Genomic DNA, 26366 nt, shown 5'->3' on the forward strand with positions numbered 1-26366 from the left:
ACTTAAATTCCATAATAAATTCCAATGAAAATGAATTTATGTTCTTGATTATTTCCCACACTTTCCCAATCTGATACCTATATTACCTGCAGCTGATTTATCGACATCATAAAGTGTCTGGCTGCACTACGTGCCTCTCATTTAATCCAGTCTTCAGTCTCATGCGAGATTTACCCTCAATCATAAACAATCAAGGAGTGGAGAAAGTTTTTGCAAAATATCTTTTGAAAATACACACTCGACCACCCTCCGTTTTTATCTACAGTATCCATTGGATTTGTCCTTCGAATCGTTGTGTGTGTGTGCAATGCATCCTTAAGTCGACCGGGAGATTTTATAAACTCTTGCAATTTTGCCATTGGCACTTAATAAAACCTAAACAAGTAAAATTCTTAAATGGCAATAAATGTTTTGGTGTGGGCGGATGCGTAGTGTGGAATCTGCTGTAATACAGATGTGCAAATATAGAGCCAATTAATTATTATGAAATCCGGTTTTGCAGCAGACCAACTCAGACAATTTTCAAGTGGCATTTGAAAATCATTTAAGCAACAAGAAGAATAGGAGGAATATATTTTCTGGTAAATATTTTCGATGCATATGCGTGTGTTTGTTATTGTTATCCCTGAATGCAAGTTTGCATCTCCCGGGTGGCAAGTGTTATGTTTGCTCTGCTGCTTAAGCAGCACTTTGGTCCCAGATGTGCTTCGGATTTTGCTTCTGCTTTTGCTTTTGCTTTACTTTTAATAAACAATATACATTTACAGTAAATAATTGCCCGGGATCTCTGTTGTTGCCAGCTGAATTTATTTCCCACCCAGTATCTTCTCATCTGTCTCGACATTTATTTACATTCCATGTGTGGACTTCTGCGGATGGCTGCCTTGCATTTGAATTTGAATTCAATAAATTGCTTTCAATTTTCTTTCTTTGGATTAGCATTTGACCAGTTTTGTGGCTTTGCACTGCTGATTGCCATGAATTAGAAATGGTCAAAGGGCAAAATGTAAAACGTAAAACGCAAAACGGCAAAACTAAACCAAGAATCAGCAAAAATGTCACATTAATCCCAAAAAACTTGCTGCAAATGCCGGATGCATGAATCACCTTACATATATAGTAGATATATATATATTCAGTAACCAGACAACAATGTGCTCAATTAAATACACAAAACCGATTCGAAAAAAGATTCCAGATTCCAACCCAGACTTGGCAAACAAACTTTTTAGCCGTGATGGATGCAACAAGAGTCCAATGACAATTTTCTTCTTTTCCTTACTCTGGGCGCCATCCGAAACGAAAAATCTGTCTACTCCAGTCGCCCTCTCTGAGGCTCTGAGGAGTCTCAGTTTCAGACTCTCGGGGTTATGGCTGAAATGGGGGCAAAACTCTTAATTAAATTGAATTGTTTGCCATGTGTTTTTGCCAGTCCAGACGCTCAGACAATAGCCAACAGTGAGGATAACCGAAAATTGGGAGCAACAGGAGGATTGGATAGGTTTTTCTGAGAGGAAAAATCCTGCAGCCACAGCAACAATTTTCCCAGCCACGGCAAATTATGATGATGGTGTGTGTGTAGTGTGTGTAGTGTGCAGCGATTTTAGTTTACGAGATTTTATAATGATTGGAATTTCTGCTGACTGGCATAAAATTGTTATTCTTATTTCTTTGTGTTATCTGCATATTTTTGAACATTTTTTGTATAAATATGTTTTTGAATTTATTCTGAATCTACCACACTCTTAAATCTTTCACCAAGCGATTGCTGTTTATTTTAGCTGTCCCAGGATTTTGATTGATTTTCACCTTGGCCTTTTTTTTTTCTTAACCAAACAAAAATTTACATTTTCATTGGTGTAAATGGTTTAAGATATTTTGGACCCTTTAGCAACAACACATTGGCCAGTTTACAATGGATGGTGTATCCTTTGTTCCCAGAAGTTTCTGTAAAATAGCAACAGTATAAACTTAAGCTGTTGGTCCCTAACTCCTTTTTTGTTTATTAAAACTTCGTTGTGAAAGTGCTTTGTGTGATTTGTGGCTATTGCTTGCTTGCTTATGGGTGTTTGCATACAACACGTTTTGATCAAATGGATATTTGGTTCAGTCGGATTACAGCTCTCGTTTGATTTACTATTTAGATCTAACTTGATGTTTATAAAAAAAAGGCACGTATAATGTTTATCATTGAGGAATGTTAAATAGAAAGTGAGTAATGCAATTTTTCTAATAGAGTGACCAGGTGATAGTTTAAGTTTTCTATTAAAATTAAATTATAAGATGTTAAATAGAAAGTGAGTAATGCAATTTTTCTATTAGAGTGACCAGGTGATATTATTTTCTGTTAAAATTAAATAATAAGATTTATATAAAATAAATGCTGTTAATATGTTAATAATCTCATTTCCATACCATTGAGGACTTTTAAGTGCGTAAGGGTAATTCCAGAATATTTGAAAACCACAAAGCAAATTGGCATACGACTTAAACAAGGATGTTGAGAAGGCAAGACTTAAATAGAATGCGAGAAACTCTAGGAAACTTTATTGCTGCCATGCAATTACAGCTCCGAGCACAGCAGCCAACTCAGAGGAATTTCCATTTTTGATGCCACTGATGTCAGGCCTTATCCACCTCTGCATTCCGGTATTCCTCAACATCCAACATCCAACATCCAACCTCCAATCTCCAACCTACTGAACTTCCATCATCCCGTTTCACATCCGGTTCTGTTGCCTGTGAGAATTTCGCTTTGTTTTGTCGCCGTGCGGTCGCATAAATTAGCGCAACTTTAATCTGATTTTAATTGGGGGTGGCAGCGTGCAAAAAGGGGAGAAATGGAGGCGGAAGACCAAAGAGGTTTAGCTGCTAAATCCTTGTTCTTTCTATGGGCTTAGAATTCTTCTCATTGCTGTTTTCGCTGTGAAATATTAATGAAAGGAGAGCCGGATGAGAGCTTCAAGTGGGACAAGGACTAGGAGAGCTTAGAAGACACATCCCCTTCCACTACCAGCTTATCTTTTTCCCCTTCCCTTAGGCAAAAGTTGTAGATAAATTTAACCCCCACCCACACTCCGTGTTGTCCTCCCTTGTCCTTTGGTCCCCCCTTTGATATTTATATTTATTTGTTCAAGTTTTGAAAAGCGTAATTTGCTCTTTTAATTTCATTTCACGTTCTATTTGCTTGCCTGGTGATTCATGGGCGTGCTCAAAGGGGTCTTTTATTTGTATCATCGTGGGGCTTTATGTTGGGTCACCTTTTAATAGGCTTTACTGAGTGTCAGAACGGAGATATGAATGGGTTGGTTTTTAGGAGAGTTTTCTTTTCAACTAGATCCTGTAATAAAAGTGCTGAAACACATGTATTATTAAATATTATAATGATTCCTTACAAATTTGAAAAGTGTTAACGTGCAAATTAGGAACAGTTTGCCCTAGTTATCTTACATGCTTCCTCCCTTGGGTTTTAATTTTGAAAGAATTTGTGCAAATATTTCACTAAATTCTGCAAGCAGTGCCTAAAGAGGACCCGCCTGCGAGTGTATGCGTAATGAAAAGGACATGACAATGAATTAACACCCAGCAGATGGCCAAGGAAAATGGCAAACGAATCGAAACGGAATGGAATGGGGCGGAATGAATTGGGCGGGAAACGGAAGTGGGTAGAGCACAAGCCGAACGAAACGGAAGCTATCATCATCATGGCTTTACCATGACCAGTTGGTAGCTAAAACTCTGGACTATGTCTGTGTCCGTCGCTGGGTCTTACTGCCCGTTTACACATGAAACAATTTGGTCTTTCCTTCTAATATATCATTACTTTAACAATACCAATTACAATCCATAGTTTTTGAGGATTTTGCCAACATCGATCATCCATTTATATTTCCATCTAAGTTCTGTTCGATACTGTATCGATTTATGACCTGTAGGTTGATATATACTCACAAAAAATCGATATCATATTTGATATATCAATAATGTATTGGGTATATCGGTCCAATTTCAACCAATTAAGTTGTTTGAAAAGTTGTACAGAAAACACCAAAAAATTAAGAATCGATATCTTCCGATAATATCGATATTTAAAGGCTAAGTACGATATATTTCGATATTTAAAATTTTGATATATCAAACTTATCGATTTTTTCGATATGATGTTTTTGTCAATACATCTTATCGGACTTTTCTTGTCGACATACAGACAGAATTTTTCAATGTGTATGAGCATTTGTGTCCTGGCATGCAAGGACTATTCCGAGCGCATTTAAGGGGCGAATTTTTGTCGAAATAAAACCATAAGATGCTTGAAATGCCAAGCGAAAAATAGTTTTGACTGTTGGCTGTTCCACATGGTGGATAAGAGGGCGGTTGGCTGGCAGGGGGCGTGGCCAGAGGAATAGCGGCTGTTGCTGTCTGCAGCGTCAGCAAAGCTCTATCTCCCTTTCTAACTCTGCTGCCTCTGTCTCTTTCTCTCTCTCTCTCTAGTCAAACACAAAACCATGGCATGTGCAATTTTCATAGTAGTAATGACAGCGAATTTGTATTGGTGTGCATGTGTGCGTTATCAAAGCGCAAACAATGTCCTGCAAAGTAGCAGGATATGCCTGCCTGCATGCAGGCACGTGTATGTGTGTGTATCTATGTCCTTATGCCAGTTATTCAGCGTAAATTCTGCAGCTTTTGTATGCGCACCGTCGTGCGGAAGTGTTGATAAACCCACCAACCATCCTGTCCCCCGAAAACTCCAGGACATTCCTCATCAGCCAAAAAAAAAAAGGTGAACTTCATTTGCCGTTGCATACTTTGAAGGGCAGGCGAAACTTTTCCTCTGCCTTTTCATTTTGAAATCTCTTTAGGGGATAATTTTCAAGTATTTAGTGATAATTGCCCCTAGATCATTTTCATTTTATGGTCATTAAATTGAAGGGGAATTTCTTAAGGGAAATATTTTTATTAGGTTAAGGATTGGATACTGAAAAAATGCCCTACTAATATATTTAAATTACAAAGTTTAAATTCGATATAAATATCTTTATTATACATCCGAGGTTTTCTACAATTTACAATCGCTTCCGTTACTCCTTACCCAAACAAGAAAAGTCCTTTAAATGCTTAACTTTCAGTTTGGGCTGCACTTGACATAGTTATCCTCATAACTATTTTATGGGCCTCTGTTAGCTTAACCGCCAAACGAATTCCACAATGCATATCGCCAGTGTGTGATGATGGAAAACTTTTTTCCCCACCCGTGCATATTTTTCAATTTTCCGGTTTCGCCGCCCCGCCCACCACCGTATGACAAAAGTTTTCCACTGCTTTTTCACACTGCTGTCCGATCGCTTCAAGGACAAGTTGTTGCCGAAGCCAGAGTTGAAATATATATAAAATAAAAAATACATTTTTCCTTCGGCCGGATGATATATGGATAGGGCACTTGAACGCAGGCCTCTCCTGGTGACCTCTTCCGGTTGCCCCTCCTCCTTTTCCACCGCCCCTTTTTTGCATTGTTGGGGCGTTGGCAGCCTGTGTTTTATATACCTTTCCCTATGAGTGAGAGGGTAAAGGCAATATATAAAATACAATTCATTCTCTGTTTTATTTTCACAGCAGTTGTTGTTTTCAGTTGATTTTTACACTATTTTTGCTTGTACGGAAAACTTTAACCCCACCGCCAGGGCACTTGCTCTCTCTTTTAGTTTTGCGTAAACAATACTTCAAGGTTCTTGGAAATGGGTTTTCGGTGCGGTCTGAGTTGGGTCTGCGTGTGCTATTGGAAATGTCGGGGGTCAAGAAGCGTTGTCAACTTTTATGATATGTTGAAAATGCATTGACAATGCTGGCGAACAATGTATCGCATGTTTGTGATAAGGGCATGAAAGCAAAGGCATGGAATGAGGAACGGGGTTAGATAAGAGATTGAAATTGTTTTTCGATTTGGTCTAATGAAATTGGTAAACTAAACAGCAGTTGAAGTCAGAGAGATTAAAGTATTTTAAATTGTTACATGGGATTATTAATATTATTGTTTAATTTAAACATAAATAGTTCAATACTATATCAATAGTTTTACTTTGAATATATAACAATTTGTATAACCCATTATGTACAATAAACTCAGGTTTTGCCACATATTTGGCAACTTTGCAAAACTTTCATATCATGTCCGATTCTTTTGTGTTTATCGGTTTCGCCTGACTGCATTTCAATTTTAGAGATTGCAACTGTTTTTGTGTGCGTCACATTTAAAGTGCCTTGCCCTCTGGCATCATGCCGCACACACAATTCTCCATCATAACTGTCAAAAACCGACAGAAACTCATTCCATACCATACCATACCATACCATACATTCATATATAGAGCGACACAATTGCAAAACATAAACAGAAAAGTTGTAATCACAGCTGTCCGAAGCGAGAGTATAAACCATGCCCAGATATGATGGACCATGAGGGATCTATGGCTCTTAATGGGCAAAATGGGGCGAGGAGAATGGGAAGTTATATGAGTGATACTGGGGGTTTTGCTTTTGCGAGCGATAATCATAATCAGCAGACTGTTGTTGCAACTGTCACTGCATCAGACACACACACACACGCATACACACATTTTATTTATATTTTTCCGGCCAAGCAGACGTTGCCATCATCATCATCGTCATCATATGGGTCTGCCGCAGTTCTCCATCTGTTTTGCGGTTCCTGGTGATGAAACCACAGCGGCGACACGCATTCGTTTTAATTGTTATCGTCAAAATGTCAACTCTGATGCTTCCTCAGAAGAATGCAGCTCTAAACTGTGACTAGATTTATAAGAAAATATAAATTATTCAGAAAATAGGAAGAGAAAAGATGATTAAAAGAAAGTGTTATATCTTTAATCTTAAAAAGAAAGATCATTTTTTGTAGTGTTATTTATATTATACATATATTGTATCTAAAATTTCAATTCCAAACCCACTCCAATTTTCTTTGTATATATTGTTCTGGTCCCACTTCAAACCGAAACCTTGTTGACTAATGTAGACTGACAGTGCGTGCAGATGTGTGCAGTGGCTTATGTATAAGTGTGACACAGAATGTGTAATTTGCACTTAATTGTCACAAATAAGCGAAAGGAATTTGTAATTTTTATTTTTACATTGTGCAATCCTCAATGGAATCGACCCCACCACAGCTTTTCTTCCCATTTTCCCCTTTGGGGTGTGATTAGCTTAGTTTCCATTACGAGGAGAGGCTTGGCCCAATTTTCTCTGCCATTTAATTAGCATTTTGTAATACATTTGTCGTAATGCCCCCGAGTATTTCATTTACTCGCCCGCCCAACACACTTCGTTTTCGTTGGGGGAGAACTTTTCATTTTAATTAAATTGCTTTATTGTCCAGCGGTTTGTCGGATGATTACATGGATTGCATCTGTTGGTGGAAAAGTCGACAGCGAGGCGTTCGACTTTAATGCAAATTAAGTCAGTTTGAGTGATAGATATATTTCCCAACACGATCAACCAGAAAAAAAGGTGAAGTCATACGAATGCACTTTAATGAAATGGAACTATAGAATTATATTATTGTAAGATTTAATGTTATTTTTTAAATGCGGCTTTTGCTTAGTTGATGTTTGGTTTAAAATGTGCAAACCCTCTAAAACGTTTAAGAATTTCATTAACATTCAATAAATTTCTTAAATCATTTTGTAAAAAAAATAGTTTATGTTGTACAAAATATATTTTAAAGGTGATTCTATTCATTTTTAAAGATTTTTTTAAGACCCTTTTATCTTATCTTTGATATCCCCTTGATCTTTGGGCGAATGTGGTTGAGAATGGGGCGTGGCATGACAATACATTTTTGTGGCATACGGTTCGCTTTAGTGGGTGTCGACTGCTCGCTTCTTCACCTTTTTTCCCCTGAACTGCAAATGTGTTTATCGCCAGCACTTAACCCATTTAAGCCGGGTGCTGTGGTGTGTTTTTCCTGGTCCCTAGACCACACCCAGCAAATGGAGAAAAGTGCTAAAGTTCGCCCCGTAGATTCTCCGGGGAATTGATGAACATGCGAGTGGAATATATAGATGGTGGCAATATGCTTGAGTTTGCTTATATCTAACAAATGACTGTCCCATTGAGTGGATGATGACTGGGCCAAAACTCAACCCCCTTGTGCTGTCGCCTGTGCAACCATATTTAATTGCCACAAATTAATTAAATTAATGAATTGTTTGGAGAGAAGATTTCCAGTCATTTGTCTAAAAATTAGCCAAGCCAGAAGAGTTTTCTTTCTGCACTCCATGACACATGATTTTCCTTGAAGTTTCGCTGCTAATGATGTTTATTTTTTCCCATTTTCCCAGAATACATTTTTCCCCAGCTGAATGGGGAAAATTAATTTTTTCTTGTTTGCGATTATTTTACGGCATAAACGAAGGGAAATATATAAAACTTTTATTAGGCTTATAAAGTTGATGTTGATTTCAGTGTTAAATTGGATTGAAAAGAAGAAGGAGAACGTAGGGTTTTCCCGGCCTGATATCAACATTTTGCTTCCACTTTTTGTTGTGGTGCCATTTTTATGTCGCATTCAGTAAAACCGAAGAGGAAATGGAAAATTTTCTCTCATTCCGTGTGTTTGTGGCCAGATAAAGTTGTCATTTCAGGCAGACGGATCGGATATTGTAGAATATTGGTCATTCTGACTGCTCTGTTGTCCATTATTTCGAGAAAATCAATTACGTCAATGACAAATAAAAGTATTCGCAAAAAAAACATAATCGTTAAAGCGCGTTTATTGTTGGGGATTTAAGTGAAGGCAATTTGTACGGGAAATTAGTGCCGACAGTGCAGAAAATATTTGATTCAATCAAACATTTTGGGGTTGTATTATAAACATTGTTTTAACATTTGTATTAATATTATTTAAAAGTAAAATTTGTATGGAAACAAACAATAAATTGTATAGCTCCCTTGTATTAAATAGTTTCCCAACGCTTTTTTCTTGACACATCTTTTTCATTTTAGGCCCAGTTTTTAACCATTAGTTTTTTGTCGCCATATTTTTCTCTTGACCCCGTTGTCAACGATTTATTCTTGGTTATATAACAGCCATTGATCATTTCGCAGGCTCAACGCGAACGACTTTAATCGCAAATACATTTATATATTATGACATCAGCCCGAAGCCCACGCCCCATAAATCTCTCCGAGAAGTGGGGGGAAAACTGAGGAGAAATGTGTTCCACTTGTTGCCGTGCCCCTCCCACTTTTTCAATGCCATCTGTTGGGGGTAATAAACATGGCGCCTCATCATCCCGCCCCGCAGATTCTATCCCAGAATTCCATAAAACCCCCCCCAAAAAAGCTCTGGAAAACATTCGCTGTCGTCTCGGCTAAACAATAAATGTCATATGGTTGGCACATCAACACTTTATGTGCTTCACTGGCCCCCCAAAAATGTCCTTGCTCTTATTTTCCTGGTATGGGTCAGCCAAATGAAAATCTTTACACGCTTTTAATTTCCTTGCTCCCCAAAGTATGCAGAAAATGTCTTCCCATCACACTTTCACTCAGTCTAGATGTTCATAGCATTTTTATAGCCCAAATGAAATAAAAATATGACCATCAGAAAATTAAGAATGTGAAAGAGCAGAAAAAGGGACAGACACATATAAACAAAGCTTGGCGTTCATCCTTCGTAACACCCACATATAATCCCTATTTGGACATTTGTTTCGTCACCTACTTGGATCTCTTCCATATACATGTATATTATAGATATTATATACCCATTACTTGATAAATACAGGGCTAAATCGATTTAAGAATGATATTTAAAAGTTTCAACGTTTCGAAGTCCTTGAAAATGACTTATATATTGAAATTAATTTTTGAAAATATTTGTTCTTAAAGGGTTTTGGAGTTAGTAATAGGTATACAAAATTCCTAACTAATTTCTTACGTTTTTCCTTAGATGACTAAGAAAGGCAGACCTGAATTACCCTTTCTTACTCTGCTTTCTAGTTTATGACTTCAATTTGGCCAAATGAGTCGTTAACTTTGACTTTTCATGGGCCATACCACCCCTCTTTCCTCGTTGTTTTGCACTTGGCCGATGGCAGAGTTAGTTTCCTTTTTGTGCCCACTTTTATTGTAATTTTGTGGCCTTTAATTGAATTTTATTAGCATTCGTACTTATTATTTGCTTAGCTCGAATCCCCTTTGCCTCCCAACTGCCCATTTAATTGTACACTTTATTCGCTGGCCAGGAAAATGGGGCTGGATGGTGGATCGGTTTCTGGTTTCTGTTTATGGGGTAGTTTCTTCACTCCCACCCTTGAGATTTTTCTCCCTTAGTTTGGCTCTATTACAGCCTGTGTGCGCATCTAATGAGAGTTTGTTTTAGTCAGAAAACCCGCAGAATTGAAATCAAAGAAGCCCTTTAAAGGAATGTATTTCTCTATTACTTGTTTTTTGCTTTCTGGGTCACCCTCTTCCTACAGAAACAGAACAGAACCTCTTTAAATGTTTTAAATTAAGTGGTTTCTACTTTATTATATTTTATTAAATGCCTTTTCATTCTTTTTCATTTCAGGTAAGGGCTTAAAGAACTTTCGACGTTATTCTAAAATATTTATAAGGGGTAAGACATAAATTTTTTTTTTTTTTTAGATTTTTAACCAACTAAATCTTAAGTTAAACTTGATCGTAAAATAATGAACAAAATCTGTTACTTACCTTACTTACCTTAAAAGGAAGTACTTTTACTGACGGATATTTGGATTTCATTATAAATAATTAACAGATTAATTTACATAAACTACATAGAGTAACTGAAAAACCATAATTCAGAAGCGACTTTAAGTTATGGTCGATATCTTTTCGTACGAATGTTATTTTTGCGTTTCTTACGCGTAATCAACTTGACATATCGAACTTTAGTTCGACCCCTAGATCTAACGGGTCTAGATTTATGTCCCTTTGAGGAGTTGGTATTGGAATTTGTAGTGGGTTTCGACCAACTGTTGCTCATAGTGGGGCTTGTTAAGGAAGGCTGCCAAGGCTGGGAAATCATATCATTGGAGTTGCTGTAAGGATCAAAGTTTCCACCTCCACCATAACCAGACACTGGGTTATTAGCATCATTTAGAAAATCTTCCATTGATGGTAGGGATGGCGATATGCTATTATCCTGTCCGCTAAATGCCACAGCACTATCATAACCCTGGGCATGATCCTGATCCATTTCCTCCGATCCTGATGGATAATATTCACCATATTTGTTGGGCGAACTCATCACCATCACTTCCTCGTAATCCTCATGCTGTGGCAGCTCATCCTGATAATCTTCAAAGTTTTCCGACAGATCCTCATCTTGATAATAATACGGTTTACTCTTGAAGTAATTTGAATATTCCTTGATTGGATTTTTAAGCTTCGAACTAGACTTCTTGCGTTTGCGTCGTCCACCGAATTTCGAAAGATATTCCCTTTGCAGAGCCTCAAGGAAATTATTATTGAGTAAAGAGTTACTCTCCACTTGATTATCCTCGGCGGAAGTATCTTCATCTTCAGTTTTGTGAGGTGTGAAAATTTGTTGTAGCAATTGCTGCTGCTTGGCCATCTTTAACATTGGAGGTCTCATTGTCGTTGTGGTAGTGGTTGCACTCAAAGCCGATTCCTGATTGTAATTATCGAACAATGCAGGTCCATAGTTGGGCATCAAATTTGTGGGCGTTGGCATCAGAGTGGGCGTGGCTGCTGTGCCCATTAGCTGCATTAAATTGGGTACCATTGGTCCAGAATTTCCCACTGATGTTGTATAGCCCAAAAGTTGAACATGAGGTTTTCCCGGGAATTTTGGATGCAACGTAGCGATCGTTGTGGGTGGTGGTGCCGGAATTGGGTGTATTTTTCGAGGTAATTTGTAGACATTGTGGAAATGCGTATGCTGACGTACCACCTCTGGCATATGAAGACGTATGTGGACGCTGGAATGAATTATATTAGGTTTAGGTCTTCAAACATATGTATTTTTCTTACCGTTCCCCGCTACTTCCGCCCGGAACCGCCTGGCAACCATCGAAGTTCAGGAGCAGTAGGATCCATGTGCCATAGATGGCGATCCAGAGAACGGTGGAAGACGAATGGTGATTCAGGATATCCAGATCCATGGCTCCATAACTTATGTGTGCGCTGGCTGTCGACCGACTTGTGACGCATCTCTCTGGTCAGTCGCCCACTTTTATTGCCTTGCAGCCGGAGCAGATTCAATTTCATCGGCTTGGGATGAGATGTGCTCACTGAACGGAAAAGATGGGTTGGGTGGCTGAAGGAGGAGAACTGTGCATCTCAACCTCACGTTTCCAATTGCGATTTTCATTTGCCAGCTTCCAATTTGTGGCGCCGACTCCCTCTGACTTCCTTCCTTTGATATCTCTCTTGCTCTCTCTATCTTTGATATTCGATAGGTTTGAAAGTCGAGCGACAGACGACAGACATGCGGATTTCCATGGAAAGCGCCAGTCAAGTTTGGTTGGAGTAGCGGCGCATGCGTAACGTTTTCAATTTCAATTTACATCTATTTGTTTTTGTTTACGCACTTTGCTCGCTGACTTCATTTCGTGCTGCCTGTCTCTTTCTATTTGTCCTGCTTTGCCCTCTCTTTCTGTCTGGCTCAGGCGGTCTCTTTCTTTGCGGTATAGCTTTATATGAAGCCGGAAAAATGCTCAAATAGGAGCATACCAAACGAAGACCCTGAAAAGCTAACAAGGTTTCCAGAAAGTCGTCCATATTTGGAAAATATTTTGGGAGTAAAGTATTTTTTCATTCAGAACACATCTGCTAAAAGTAATTTCAAGAACTAAGTGTTCTTAAAAATTTCTATGCGCTAAGGTAAGAGAGAAGAAGCCATCCCACATTTTCCCCTATCTTATCATCATAAATAGTAATCACCTCAAAAGTTTGAACCATGAGGCAACATTTTTAAAGGTTCTGTTTTACTATCTCCCATGATAGTTATCCGCTACTTTAACGACTTTTACTTGAAGTCCTTGAATTGAATCTTAAGCAACCCACGCTCCCCTTTTATGTCCTCTTTTACTCACTCTTTATCACTTATTTTTGCTGGATTCAGTTTGGCTTTTGTTTTCTGCAAGTAGGTGGGGGAAAGTCTTACTTAACCTTGGTAAAGTGCCAAAAAGACTTGGTAAGCTAAACGCAGCTAAACAGAAAATGCAGCCAAGTAACTTCCAAGCCACTAACTGCAGATGAAAAGTGAAGGAAATTTTTGGGGGAGGGATGATGTGTCCCTTTCTGCCGCCCTTCCGCAACCAACCAACGCATTTTTGGCAGCCGAAACGAGGAGTCAATGAAAGTGTTTTCGTTCAAGGATAACCACAAACTTTTACCCAACCGAAAAAGGTCTTAAGCTGCTTAGCCTGAATTTAACATTTAAGATCGGAAGCCAGGCCAACGTGAAAGGTTCTCCAGGTTATGTCTAGCCACAGTCTGTTCACAGTTTATTGCTCCGCGTTTATTGGTTAAGTAAAGTGAGTGGGGTAGGGGGCAAAAAAAACCTGGCTAAAAGAAGAGGTGAAAAAATAATAAGCGTTCAATGGCTTTTTGCACTTACATCATCCATAATAGTTGGCGGCATTCGGGTAATCATCTCTCGCAATGATGATGATAATGACGATAATGCGTGAAAAAGGCAGCCACAAGTACAGGAAAAATAACTATAGCATCCGTCAGCGTAGTAAGCACCTAACAACCGACAGAAAAAATCACAATCATCCACCGTTAAATCCAAGCAGCTTAGAACATGTACAAAAATATGACGTGAAAATGGAAGGAACGAATGAAAAGAATTTTCTTTATAGAGAACATGGAATCCCCTAAACTCTAAGTAAATAAAATATGAAAAGAAATGTTTATAATATTATATTATATTAAAACATACACTTAATATACCCATGATAATATAGATATTTTTTTAATAGTTACTTTTTGTAAATAATAATTTTAGATCATATATAGTATAAAAGTCTTATATCTTATTCAATCATCATACATTAAAGTCAGTGTAAAAGGCAAAAAAGTTAGCAAGTGAGGAGAGAACAACAGCGTAAAGATTAACAAATCATGATTATTAGTTTGAAGAGAGCTATAAAAAAAGGGGGCTGGGTAAATCATAGGAAATGGGGGGCGGCAAAAGAATCTGAAAGAGTGGGCGGTGAAGTTTCTTTATTCGAGCCCACGAAAGGAGCATGTTAAATGGTTTTGGGATGGAGAGATGATATTCAGCTTCCTCTCATTCTATGCTTGCAAATTGTGTGTGTGTGTTGCGACTTTTGGCTGACCTTTTTTAAGTGGTTTTCGGTCTTAGCCAAAGTTTTCCGGCATCCGTTGGAGTTTTTGTGTTTTTTCCTCAAAGCCATTAACACGAGTGTATGGCCATAGATGTTGTTGTTAATGCTACCAGCAACTTCACGAAGTGCAACTCTTGACCCCGGCGTATCTTTTTGCGCCTGGGGATTCCAGAGTTACTAGTAGCAATTGGGTATACAACATATGTAGATCAGTCCAACTGGTTTTCATTGCCAAGGAATCGACTTTGTTTGCTTATTCGTTGGAAACATTTAGTTCCTGCAAAAATAAATTTAAATAGAAAGGCATATATTTTAGTTTTGGAATAATTTAGCCACTTCACGACTTTTTATAAAGGTATATATTTTAAAAACCCTATAGCTTCCCTATAACTCAACCCAACTAATCTGTAGGTTGGCAACATGTTGCCAGTCTGACCTTGGCCTTAACTTTGAGCCAAGCTCAACAACATGTTCGTAGTGAGCCAGCAACAAGTTTGCATCGTTTGTATGGCTTTTCAGTATGCTAATGATGCTTTTGCTTATACCATATGCCAGTGGTTTGTGTCTTGGCTCAAAGCCTGGGTCAATGTCTTGCTTTTGACCATTGTTACCGCCTTCCGTCTCTTTCTCTGCTGTTACGCACTTTGCGTTTAAGTTTAATTGTTGTTTATGCGAGCATTTGCTTTACTATTATATTAAGTACCATCATGAGTAGTTGTGGGTCTCAGTTTTCCACCTGGGTCAATGCCCACCTTGATCGTCAGTCTTTATACCTTTCTACATTTTCATTCCCTTTTCCGCTGGCTTTTTCATTCACATTTTATAGCAATTTGTAGACCTCAGTGTGGATTGGCGCTGACCATTCTTGGGAATCATTAAAATTATAAACTGATGATGTCACGTTTGGGGTGTTAAGCCCGCCCCCTTTTCTCTCTTCCTCTTTTCACCTCATGTATCATATCCGGGCGGTTTGTTTGTTTAGCAAGTTCTATTCATTCTGTTTGTTTTGTACTTTTGTCCACAATTCTTTATTGGTCACGGGCCAATTTTGTATGGAAAGTCAGATGGAAAAAAACTATGAAGTAGAATAAATTTCCACTCACTATCGTATAGAAGCCATTGATCACTTTAACATTTTAAAATATTCAATAAAGTATTTGTCTTTAAAAAAATAATCCTAACTGCCTATTAAACCCAACCCAACTGCTATGCATTTTTAACTGTACAGTGCTTGTATAACTGTGGTTATTACACCAAGCAATTTGCCATCCATCTCATTACCCGCAAAGTTCCGAAAACAATTTGCATAGTTTTCCAAGTGAACTGGAAAAACTTGCTGCAGCAAGAATAAGAAGTTGATAAATGGAAATGGACGTGAGGGATAGAAAGAGCGAGAACGAGGAAAAAAATAGAGCAAAAACTTTAGCCCCAGCCATTTGAATAATTACAATCGATGGCAATAAATTGAAGCGATTCGCTGGGATTTCTTTGATGATACATAACTTGAATAAAGTGGCAAGAGTTTCGACCATTAAATGTGGTTGGTTCTATAGTGGTAATTGGTTTATGGGCTGTAGAGTATGAAATCAAAAGGAATTTATCTATAAGTCTAAGATTTATAGTTCTTTTTTGTTATAGATATATTTATATTAAGTTAGTTATATTTAGTAATATTTTCATAACATTTCTTATACTTCATTTGACTATCAACCTGAAGTATCTCGTATTCGTTAGCAGCATCGTGAGTTTTTATTCGCTGCTCTTTTTTTTCTTTGTGCAGCGTCAATATCTCAAAAGTTGTGCTATGTAAACTGGCCTAGAACAACGATGCAAACACACACTTGAATGGCCAGAAGATACCGCCGTGAATGTTAAAGTCCCCTTCTTCTTTGGTCTCGGCTTTCAACTGGTTGGGAACTCCAGTTCCCCCCGCTTAACCACCTCTGTCTGCCTGAACATCTGGGCCTTCTGGCTGTGGCTTCCTGGTTGGGGTTTACTTCTTCTTTTCTTTTTTTTTTTTTTCGGCTTCGCCGAGATTTGCAATGGCAGAAAACATGCAAAGACATTATCTCCATGTGTTTGTCTGCAGCTTTTTCCACCGCCCTGTTCTTTTGCTGATGCTGCTGCAATTTTTGTCCAAGCTGTAAAAAAAAAAAGAAGTAAGAAGATCTGGTTTTTCCTCTGCCAGCACGGATTTTCCTTAGTTTTCTTTGCCTGTTTTTGGGTCATTGGCCAATGGGTCTTTATTGGCAACTTTCTAAGCCAACTTTCCATGGTCTAAAAAGCGTCTAGAATGTGTGTGCAACAAGTAGGCAATTAAGTCGCACGATAATTAGCATAATAATTGGCCACATTCGATTTGATTTGATTTTTTTTGTTTTGGCTTCGGGTGCAAGTTCATTGAACGAATTGGCTTCCTCTACTATTTATTTTTCCTTTGTGTTCTTTCATAATGATTTTTGCGAGAGTTGATTTCATTCGATCCGGGATGGTTCGTGCCGCTAATGTGTATTTGATTAATTAAATTAATCAACTGCTCGATCTGCGAACAACGCATAAATAAATCTATAAATAAAATTGATGAGGGTCCTCCTTAGGGGTCCACTTGCTATCTTCGCTGTCTGTACTAAACTGTTGACACCAACGGATACATATGTTCGTTCGTTTCGTTTTTTTTTTATTACGGCTAAGAGTGGATCCAGTATGGTGTTAATATTATTTTTGATGGGTTTCTTGACTGGGTTACGTCAGCGGTAACACAAGTTATAGTTTCGGGAAAATGTAAATGGGAGTTGAGGGGCGGCGATTGAAGTTTGTGCAATTTAAGTTGTTAAAGGAGTGATTAAAGTCGTTAATGCAAGCGGATGGTCTTATGATGGTCGATTAGTTTTATGTTAACTAATGATTGGGCACGTTTATTGGATAAATGTTCTTATTAAGATAAGGTAATAATGTAATTTTCATTTGAAATATGCAAACGTATTGCGATTTCTCTCCATGCACCAAATCCAATTTCTTCTTTAAAATCTCCCCTCAAGCTGGTCAAATGGCACGCCTTTTCAACATTAATTAGAAATGTTTACTAATCTAAACTGAAACTATCATGGACCAACATCCACAACATCCAGTGTAACCAGGAAAAGTGGAGAAGGGCATAGGAAAAACTAAGGTCAACACCAAAGCCCGAAACCGACACTGAATTTCGACTGACTCCTGAACTGAAACGGCCGCAGTGACTCCCAAACTGTCTGCTTCCATTTTCGTCTGCCGCCCACTAGAACACACACCCACACACCCGCACAACCACGCACACATTGACACACCAAAACCGACACACAGTGGATAACAATTTGTAAAAACAACACTCGAGTTCAACTTTAAGTAAACATGAAGCGAGAACTACATAAATGAGTTTGCTAAAAACTCGGCACGAAAAAGTTGTCTTCTATCTCCCCCGCAGAAAAAAAAGGAATACTAGAAGCTGGTTGGGAAAGGTCTATTAGAAAAGGGGATTTTTGGGTATCAATTCTAACTAGGTCCTGAAAAAAAGATAGAAATAAAGGTTTTTAACCTATTGCATAAAATTTATATTGAGTTAATTTTCTTAAAATGTCTTCAAGTCTTTATTAAAATTTTAAAAACTATTTACTTTTAATATGATAGGCCAATAAACTCAAATAATCTCCTATTATAGGGTATCACAAATAGACTTAAATAAGGTGTAGTCTACGAAGCGATAAAAGTTTGTCTCCGTGTGAATGACACGGCAATGGTTGAATGCCCAGAGTATGTGTGCACTTTTTTTTTTGTTGTGTCTGTTTGGGTGTTCCTCTGCCACACCGTGTCCACATTATTCTCACACTTTTCAGAGTGGACACAGCGCAAGAACCACGATGGTATCAAAAGGGGTTTGGTAGGGGATAGATTGTGCTTTTATGCTGTGACACTTTTGTAGACTCACTCCGACCTCAGTGCCCCCGCCTCTCCGTCGTTTTTTGTATTTTTTTTTTTTTGCCCAGCGCACCTAACCACACTCATGATATCAAAAAACTTTGCCGACATGTAGAAGAAGCAGAACAAGCCGAAGCTGGAGTTGAAGAAGAAGAAGAAGACCCGATGATAGCACTGAAGTGTGAAAAGGGGCGGGCAGTTGGGTTTCGGGGCGGGGCGGGTTTTGGATGGATGGATATATAGAGATGGAGTTGACAACTCTGGTTTGTTTGCCTCGCCGCCTCGGGGCGATTCCAATTAATGTCTGAAGCGTTTTCACGCCGCCACTTTGATTAATGCACAAAATAATTATAAATATTTTAAAACGCCAGAGATTATCAATAGATTAAGCTCCAAAATAGCAAAAAAAGAGGAAAAATACATTCTAATTTCCTTCAATAAAGCCAGTAAACTTACCCATATTTAAACTTTATGAAAATGTTACGTAGCTACTTTATAACTTTATAACTTTTCCATTAAAAATTATAATATCAAATAAATCAAGTCTTTAAACAAAAGTTATTACTATATTAAAACCAATGTTTATAGTGTTAATAGCAAAAAATATAAAGAAATATATAAATTCAAAATAGTTATTAAATTTGGCAAAACCTATAATATGAAATCTACGTAACTTTAGACCGTTTTAATGTATTTTTCTTTAACCAATCCTAACTGATTGATCTTAATATTTTAATAGTTTTTCCTCACTTAAAAGTAGTTATTTAATATTTTAATAACTAAACTTAATGCTTTCATTAAAAACTATAATTGACATTAAACATTATTAATCTACGTAGCTTTCGATCGTTTTAAAATATATTACTCTTCCCAAACGTAGCTGATTGATCTGTCTCCCCTAGTAAGACCCCCTCTGATTTTCCACTGATTTCAAGCATCATTAGGAGGGAGAGAAAAATGCGCAGAGTTTCGCCCATTATGATATCGCTGGGAAGTCATCTAATGTGACTTTTTCCCCCACGTTGGCGGGAAACGAACTGGAAAATCTGCAATGACGAGGCGACGACGGCGACAATTTGATTTCAGGGCAGCCGACGACAGCTTTTCACGGCCTTAATGGGTTAACATTAGGCGACTTGTCGGCGCAGATTTGCATGCAAATTGTTAACTCATTTTGCACGTGTCTGCGCCCCATTGCGAGTGTTTGTCTTGGCTTTAATATCATGTCGCTGTCTATTAGGGTAACCCGGGGTATGTTGCCTGGAATTTGGTGCTAAATTAAGGCAATCAGCCAACTATTGAGAGCTATGTTTGGTGCAGAACAAGCATTATAATTTATTTAAGGTGAATCGAAGTTGGATACATTTTTAAAATTGTTTTTTTAATCTCCAGCATTAAAATATCCCTTCAATTACTTATGAATTTCGTAAAAAGGCAACCCTCGGCATGTCGAATTTTCAATTGAGTTTTCAACCCCCCCTGTAAATGAACTGTAAATCGAATTTAATGTTTGCAATTTTGTTTCCCCTTGTTTTTCGATTTTTTCTCATTTTGCCAAATCATATCAGAATCAATTATAAAACTATTAAGGACCAACCCTTAGATACTCTGGCCCTATGCAATCCAGTCTGTCACACGCACCATGGGGTTGCCTCTACCCCACTTTTTCCACCCACAAAACCTCCAACCTCCTCCCCCACCGATCATCCCACCCAGCTGGACTGCTGGCCATTAAGCTTGTCATCAAACGTTACAAATTAATTACATTCGCAGCGCGAAAGAGAGAGCTTCTGGCCAAAGGGAAACGCGGCTAGCGCGCTCCTCATTTCAGTTCAGTTCAGTTCAGTTCAGTTGGATGTTCAGTACCAATTCCCCTTTTAGCCGGTTCCTATTCCTCTCGTTGTGTACGCTCCATTAAAACTAAAAAATGCAATTACATATAACGCCTGCGGGGCCACAGCAACCGTAATAGCAATAGCGAAAGCATCAGAAAAACCAGCAGGAGCAGAAAGAGGACCATGAGCAGGAGCAGTCACAGGGCCAAGGAGCAGTTACAGCCGAAGGATACTGGCGATGAGTTGATGAAACAACGTTAGCCAAGCGCTCATGGCCATGTCCCAGTCCTCCTGATGATGATGATTCTCTGGGTCTGCTCTGCACAGGAGAAAAGTGTCACTAAAAATGCACAAAAAATATTCAACTAATTATACCTTCATACATTTTGTTTACAATTAAAAAATGAAAATTTAAATCTTTTTAGATTTAAAAAATAATATTTTTAATACAATCTCAAAGCTATGTATTCTGTTTTCTACTTGAAAGTCTTAAAAAGGAGAAAATTATGACATTAATTTCATTCATTATCAAAGAATTTGTAATATAAAAGTGTTCAGAATTTTTTTCCCCTGTACACATTTTATTTCCAACTTGTTATTGGCAATGAGGGGACTGAGTTGTTCTGCACATTTTTAATTGCATTTGTCAGTTGTTAGTTAGTAGTTAAGTAAAAATATTAATGCATTTTGTGGCCAGGAAATGGAGACTTGATCAACTCTAATCTAAAAAAGCTTTTAATATCATGGGGTAACTTTAAGTTAGCTAATTAAAAAATAACAAATTTAGTTAGTAACCCGAAATGATTGTAAAAATTTTCATTATAAGTTTCAAATCATCACAGAAATTAAACCAACAATTTTCCTGCTTAAAAGTATGCAATGAATTTTTGCAAAAATGTTATAAATTAGAATTTGTGTAACGCACAACGTATACCATAACTTAACCCGGTTCTTGTTTCGGTTTATTCCGCAGTATTTTCTACTCCGGTTGAGATTTACTGCTGCTTAAATTTTCCAACCAGTCTGACGGATGGAAATCAAACAAAATGCGCATTTTTCTGCGGATCTACGGGGGGTTCCTGAAATTGAATGAAAATAACTGACGTTATCTGGGGCGTTAGTCCAAGTTGCAGAGTTGCCAAGTTGCCGCAATGGTTGCAGCCGCTCGGTGCCGCCTCACTTTGTTTTTTCCACAGATACGAAGGGAGTGACATCCTTGAAGACGATGACGACACTTTTCCCGTCTCCTGTTGCTTTCCCCCTCCTCCCATTTTTCCGCCCCACTTTCCCACTTTCCGCCCGTGTTCGTGGCTCTGTGTTTTTAGGAGTTTATTATCATTACTCTGCCATATGGTGAAAATATCCCACGAATGTCGGAGCAATGGGGTTCTGTTGGGATGGCACTGGCTGACGTCAGCTAGTGCGACGCGCCACCATCATCATCATTATCACAGTTTTCATTATCATCATCGTCCTTGTCGCCATGATTGTTGCTCTGTTTACACTCCCCACTTTTGCCCTCTCAAATTTTCTGTGTCTGGTTCTCGTCATCATCATCATCATCATCATCATCAGTGCTATCTGCATAACTCATCGGGGCTGTCGGGGGTTAAGAGGGCGTGGAGCTTTTCGGGGTTAACTGCTGGCTTGCGTTTTCCACGGTTTTAAAACAGTAAACTATCCATAGGATTACCTATATTGAACTTCAGGTTATTAGAACAATATGAATATTAAATAACGAAGATATAAAAATTATCCCGCAACTAATTTAAAGAGTAATTTAAAGTAAAATTGCTTTAAAACTTTATTTTTAAGATGGTTAGCATACTTTTCAGCACCAACAAAATTATTATAATTTTTTTTAAGACATTAAAGAATGGGTTAAAATTAAATGTTGCTGTAGCAGTTGGATTATTTCAAGCTATTCAAGACATGGTATTCAAATATGCATCTTAAAAAATTTAGAGAGAATTTAATCGTTGTCGTTCCTACCAATTTTAACTGTAGTTTTAAGTGTGTGCGGTGGAGAAGCACGTTGAAGCAGACTGAAGGATAGGGTTGCCATGTTCTGCACATTTTCTAAAACGTTTTTGTGTAAATGTAGCGCAAATTTCGCCCCCCAAACGCCCCAAAAACATCCCACCCGCACACTCAAGTCTAGCGCGTGTGTTTTCATAATGCGCCATAAAGTATGCAATGTTATTTTGCGCTTGATGAATTTTTCCACGTTGCGCAGTTTTGCAATAACCACGGCACATCCTTACACCCCCTGCCACCCCCTGAGTTGTTGTGCGGGTAATAGTGTAAAGTGGCTTTCATGCAAAAGTGAATTAATGTGTATATAAGGCCCAGGACTAGACTTTCCACAACAGCAGTGAATTTGGGCATGCAAAAGCCGATCAAAAGAGTAATCATAAAGGCGGGGAATGCAAATGCAAAATCATAATTCCTAGTTTAAATTGAACTGACCATGTATTTTTCAATTAAATTCTTGATGAAAGGGTTAAAGTGTAAACTATTGTTTGTATAGAGTAAAGTGTTTGTCGTGATTATATATTAACTAAAATACCAAACATATTTAAATGAATAAATAATTTCTCACACTGACTATGCTCCTTTTACCCTAATTCATTATTCACTTCCATTTACCACCAACACTCACTCATTATTTATTCAATCATCTACTCTTTCTCACCAGCTATTTTCCCACCTATTCCCAATAGTCCGAATGCCACAAATACCCGAGATAAAGCAGCAACTTGGCACTCGATTCTAGCCAGGAGCTCTAATTAATTTCCACTCCTGATGTTGTTTACCCCTTTGTCACCTCGTCTATAATAGAAAAATATACCTCGTGGGTCTTTTTGCTCCTTTTTCCTACTCTCTGATTTTTTTTCGCTAGGTTTGGTTGCCGAAGCTTTTAGCATACATATTAGATAGAGTTTACACGTAAACGTACTTCATTATTATCCAGACGAGTGTGTCGCATGCTCAAACATGCCCGAAAAAACCACCAGAGAAAACTTCAGACCCCCAACTTTCATTCACTAGCCATTTTCTCAGCTTTTCCCCCTTTTTTCCAGTGGGGAGCAGCGTTGGCGAGAGAAAAAAATAAATACATTAAAATGCCAGCGGGTAAAATGAAGATACAAACAAACGCATTAATACGTGACGCTGGAGCATTATTAGAAAATGTGTCTCGAAGCTGGTTACTTCTGCTTGTTCTTCTTCTTACCCACAGCTTCCGGTGCAGGACGAAGCCATCGAATGATGGTGGTAAAACGAGGGGTGGTAAAGAACTGCTGGAAAAAGGGAATGTACGTGCGTCTATGCTGTCGAGTCCCTGGCAATATATTTTAGAATTATTTCCCTTTTTTACCACCAACTATGCGCGGTTTGCGCCTTTCACAGAGTTGGTGTCGTGATAAACTTCAAATAAACAAATAATAAATATTTCATTTACAAGGTTAAATGTTATAAGATTATCTTATATATTTTAACTTAACTGAATAAAAATATATTTAATTATCTTGAAGTAAATAATGTTTTATTATATATTATTATTTAAATGTTTCAGAGTTCTATATTTCTTAGATATAATGCCTCTCTAAAATTTTTTCTTTTTTAATTTAAGAAGATTTTTTTTTAATTTTCAACTTTATTTATAAACAATACATAATATAACTATACAAATTTTCACATCACCATCATTTCCGCTGGTGGAACGCTCGCCATCTTTCTTCTTTGGTCCTTGTCATGTCTGCTGAACGCGTACTTTTAATATGAATTTAGTCCTTTAAGTCCCGCCTGTCTGTTCGTCTATATCGAAAAGGGGGTAAAGCCAGTCCTCAGTTCCCCTTGTCTGCGATGTCTCTGTTGCACTTGCGTTTTCGATGGGTTCTTCTTTTCTCTGCGCCAATTTTACTTTTGGCCTGGCCGCACGTTTGTTCAATATGTCAATATTACATGCAGAGCGGAGATCCCACGTCTGCCCTCAACCTCTAAGTCCCTGTTTTTGTCTGAGTGGTATTACTTATGCACTCAAAAAAATTGGAAAGTATGAGGTTAAAAAATTCTTTAAAGTTTAAAGATCATATTAAATTTCGAAACATGAGAAAATAAAGGTTATTCTATTCGCTCAAAAAATTTTGGAATTATACCTATCCAATATATTTACTTTTCGATACACATTTAATTGCAGTGCTATTTTCTGCTTGGAACTAGCTTTGCCAAAGGACGTTTTTCCGCTTTTCCCAACTTTTTTTTTCGCCTCGCCTTAAGTGACTTAATCAAATAACTTTGCATTCACTTTTTTTTTTTGTACTTTGCTCAACACTCCTCTTTTGTGCTTCTTCAGTGGTCTCTTCTCGCCTTTTTACGGTGTGTTTTGTGCGCTATTAAACATGACTTTATTTTTGGCTTCCACATTTTTCTTTTTTTACCTCGGCTAGTGCTTCTTATTTTGCCAAATTGTCGCTATTGTATATCGAGCATAGTGGTTTTTGTTGCGGAAAGTGACACGTAGCCTGAGACATGGCATTAACTAGACTATGAAAGAAAACGAACGGGTAGTTAAGTGGAAACCCCCTAAGAAAAACACTTTGGAAGAGCTTGTTTCTATTTTTCATTATGGGTTGCGAGAAACGAAATCTAATTGCTCCATTTTGAAAGAAAAGTGTAATAATTATGACGCAAAAGAGATAATGGTTTTATGGTATTGCAAACTTAATGAGTCTGAAATTGGATATCATATAAAAAACATGTTAACTATTATTAGTAAACAAAACTCTACTTCAATACCTCAATTTAGATCAGTTCATATAGAAAAATAACTCGTTTCTTATAATAGACACTCATAAGATACCACATGCAAACCCACTAATTCCCCTTGACAAAATACACACACTATTATTTATGTACCCAGCCACAAAACATGTTTTCAAGTCTTTAAAATAACCATCCTAAGCAATCCAATCACTTATCCCTTAACACCAACCAACCCTTTGCCAATCCTTTGACATCGTAAAAAAGTCTGTCGATACCGACGACTTGTTGACTTTACTTTCTGCTGTTTCGGCGGCTTTATGTTACCCACTCCTCCATTCGCCCACTTTAAGCTCAACTAACCATTTCGAGAATGACCTACTGAAGAGAGAGAAAGCATGAGGATGCAAGATAAAGACGGGGATAGCAAACCAAGCATATTTTTCAAATTTCATTGCCTACTTTTTGGTCATATACAGGGGGTATACCCATCTCAGCTTACCAATTCTATTAAAATTCTTTCCCGGAAAATGGGGTAAAGAAAGAGAGGGAGAGGGAAAGAAGAGGGACGCACAGAGAGACAACTACATATTAGAAAAGTATTAAATTACAGTAGAATATCCCTTTCTACCCATTTTCGGAACACGCCTCTGTTTGCACAATGTCCTTGTCCAGGCCAAAGGAAAATTATATGTCCTAAAACCACCCGACGCCTCCATCCTATTTTATCCGTAGTCCAGCAAAGTGTGAAGTCATCGCTTTATAATCAAGTTTTCCTTTCAACTTTTTCTCTTGCTGCTTTCGGTTTTTTTCTTTATTTTTACATTTTTTGTTTCTTCTTCTTTCCTGTGAGCGTTTCCTCTCCATATGTTCGTTCAAATTGTCGCCTGCCTTGTGCAAGGATGCAGGATACATACATATACGTACTCCCTGTCCATCTTTTGGGTCCTTTTGCCAAACCGACTGCCGCCAGTCTTCTGCCCGCCTGCCATGAAAATTAAATTGACCGTAGCTGCTTAAAGTTATTAAAGTCGAGGGAAACTGTCCCTCGGAAAAGCCAGTGTTTGGACAGGAATCGTAGGCTAATAGAGATGGGGATGCTCTTTCAAGATGTCTCCAACTTATTTGTTATTCTAAAAGATAATTTAAAGAACATAGTTCTGTATTTTAAAAAAGAATACAATATTATATTTCTTATAGCTTAAAGTTTTAAGACAATATGAAATACTTTTATTAAGTGTTAGTCTAAGGAATTTGGATGCTGCATCCCAAAAATTCCAATGAGCTTTGAGATAGAATGGTATAAAAACCCATCTTGTAATACGTTTCTAACTACGTAAAGGTATTTAAAAACAGAAAATTTAAAAAACCTACTATATTTACAAAAAAATATTTCTGATAAATCTACAATATTATAATCCTTAAAACGGCTTTGAAATTTGTTTAAATCGAT

The 26366-nt window shown here is 37.8% G+C and overlaps 2 protein-coding genes across 9 annotated transcripts in view; one reads left to right on the forward strand and one right to left on the reverse strand.

Annotated features, from left to right (window-relative positions):
- Positions 1 to 26366, forward strand: part of pum (pumilio) — a 188216-nt gene that overhangs the window by 56639 nt on the left and 105211 nt on the right. The window lies entirely within an intron of this gene.
- On the reverse strand, positions 10661 to 12200 carry LOC108006973 (uncharacterized). Its single transcript, XM_065865334.2, has 2 exons — positions 12037 to 12200; positions 10661 to 11984 (listed from the first exon to the last, which is right to left on the reverse strand). The coding sequence occupies exons 1-2, from the start codon at positions 12165 to 12167 to the stop codon at positions 10859 to 10861; spliced, it is 1257 nt and encodes a 418-aa protein (XP_065721406.2). The 5' UTR covers positions 12168 to 12200; the 3' UTR covers positions 10661 to 10858.

Source organism: Drosophila suzukii, chromosome 3, assembly GCF_043229965.1.
Source record: "Drosophila suzukii chromosome 3, CBGP_Dsuzu_IsoJpt1.0, whole genome shotgun sequence".
Lineage (NCBI taxonomy): Eukaryota > Metazoa > Arthropoda > Insecta > Diptera > Drosophilidae > Drosophila > Drosophila suzukii.

Excerpts from the sequence above, each read along its gene's own strand:
- LOC108006973 (XM_065865334.2), bottom strand. The coding sequence starts at position 12,167 with ATGGATCTGGATATCCTGAATCACCATTCGTCTTCCACCGTTCTCTGG. Across the intron at positions 11,985-12,036 it reads GGCGGAAGTAGCGGGGAACG|CGTCCACATACGTCTTCATA; the intron begins GTAAGAAAAATA and ends AATTCATTCCAG.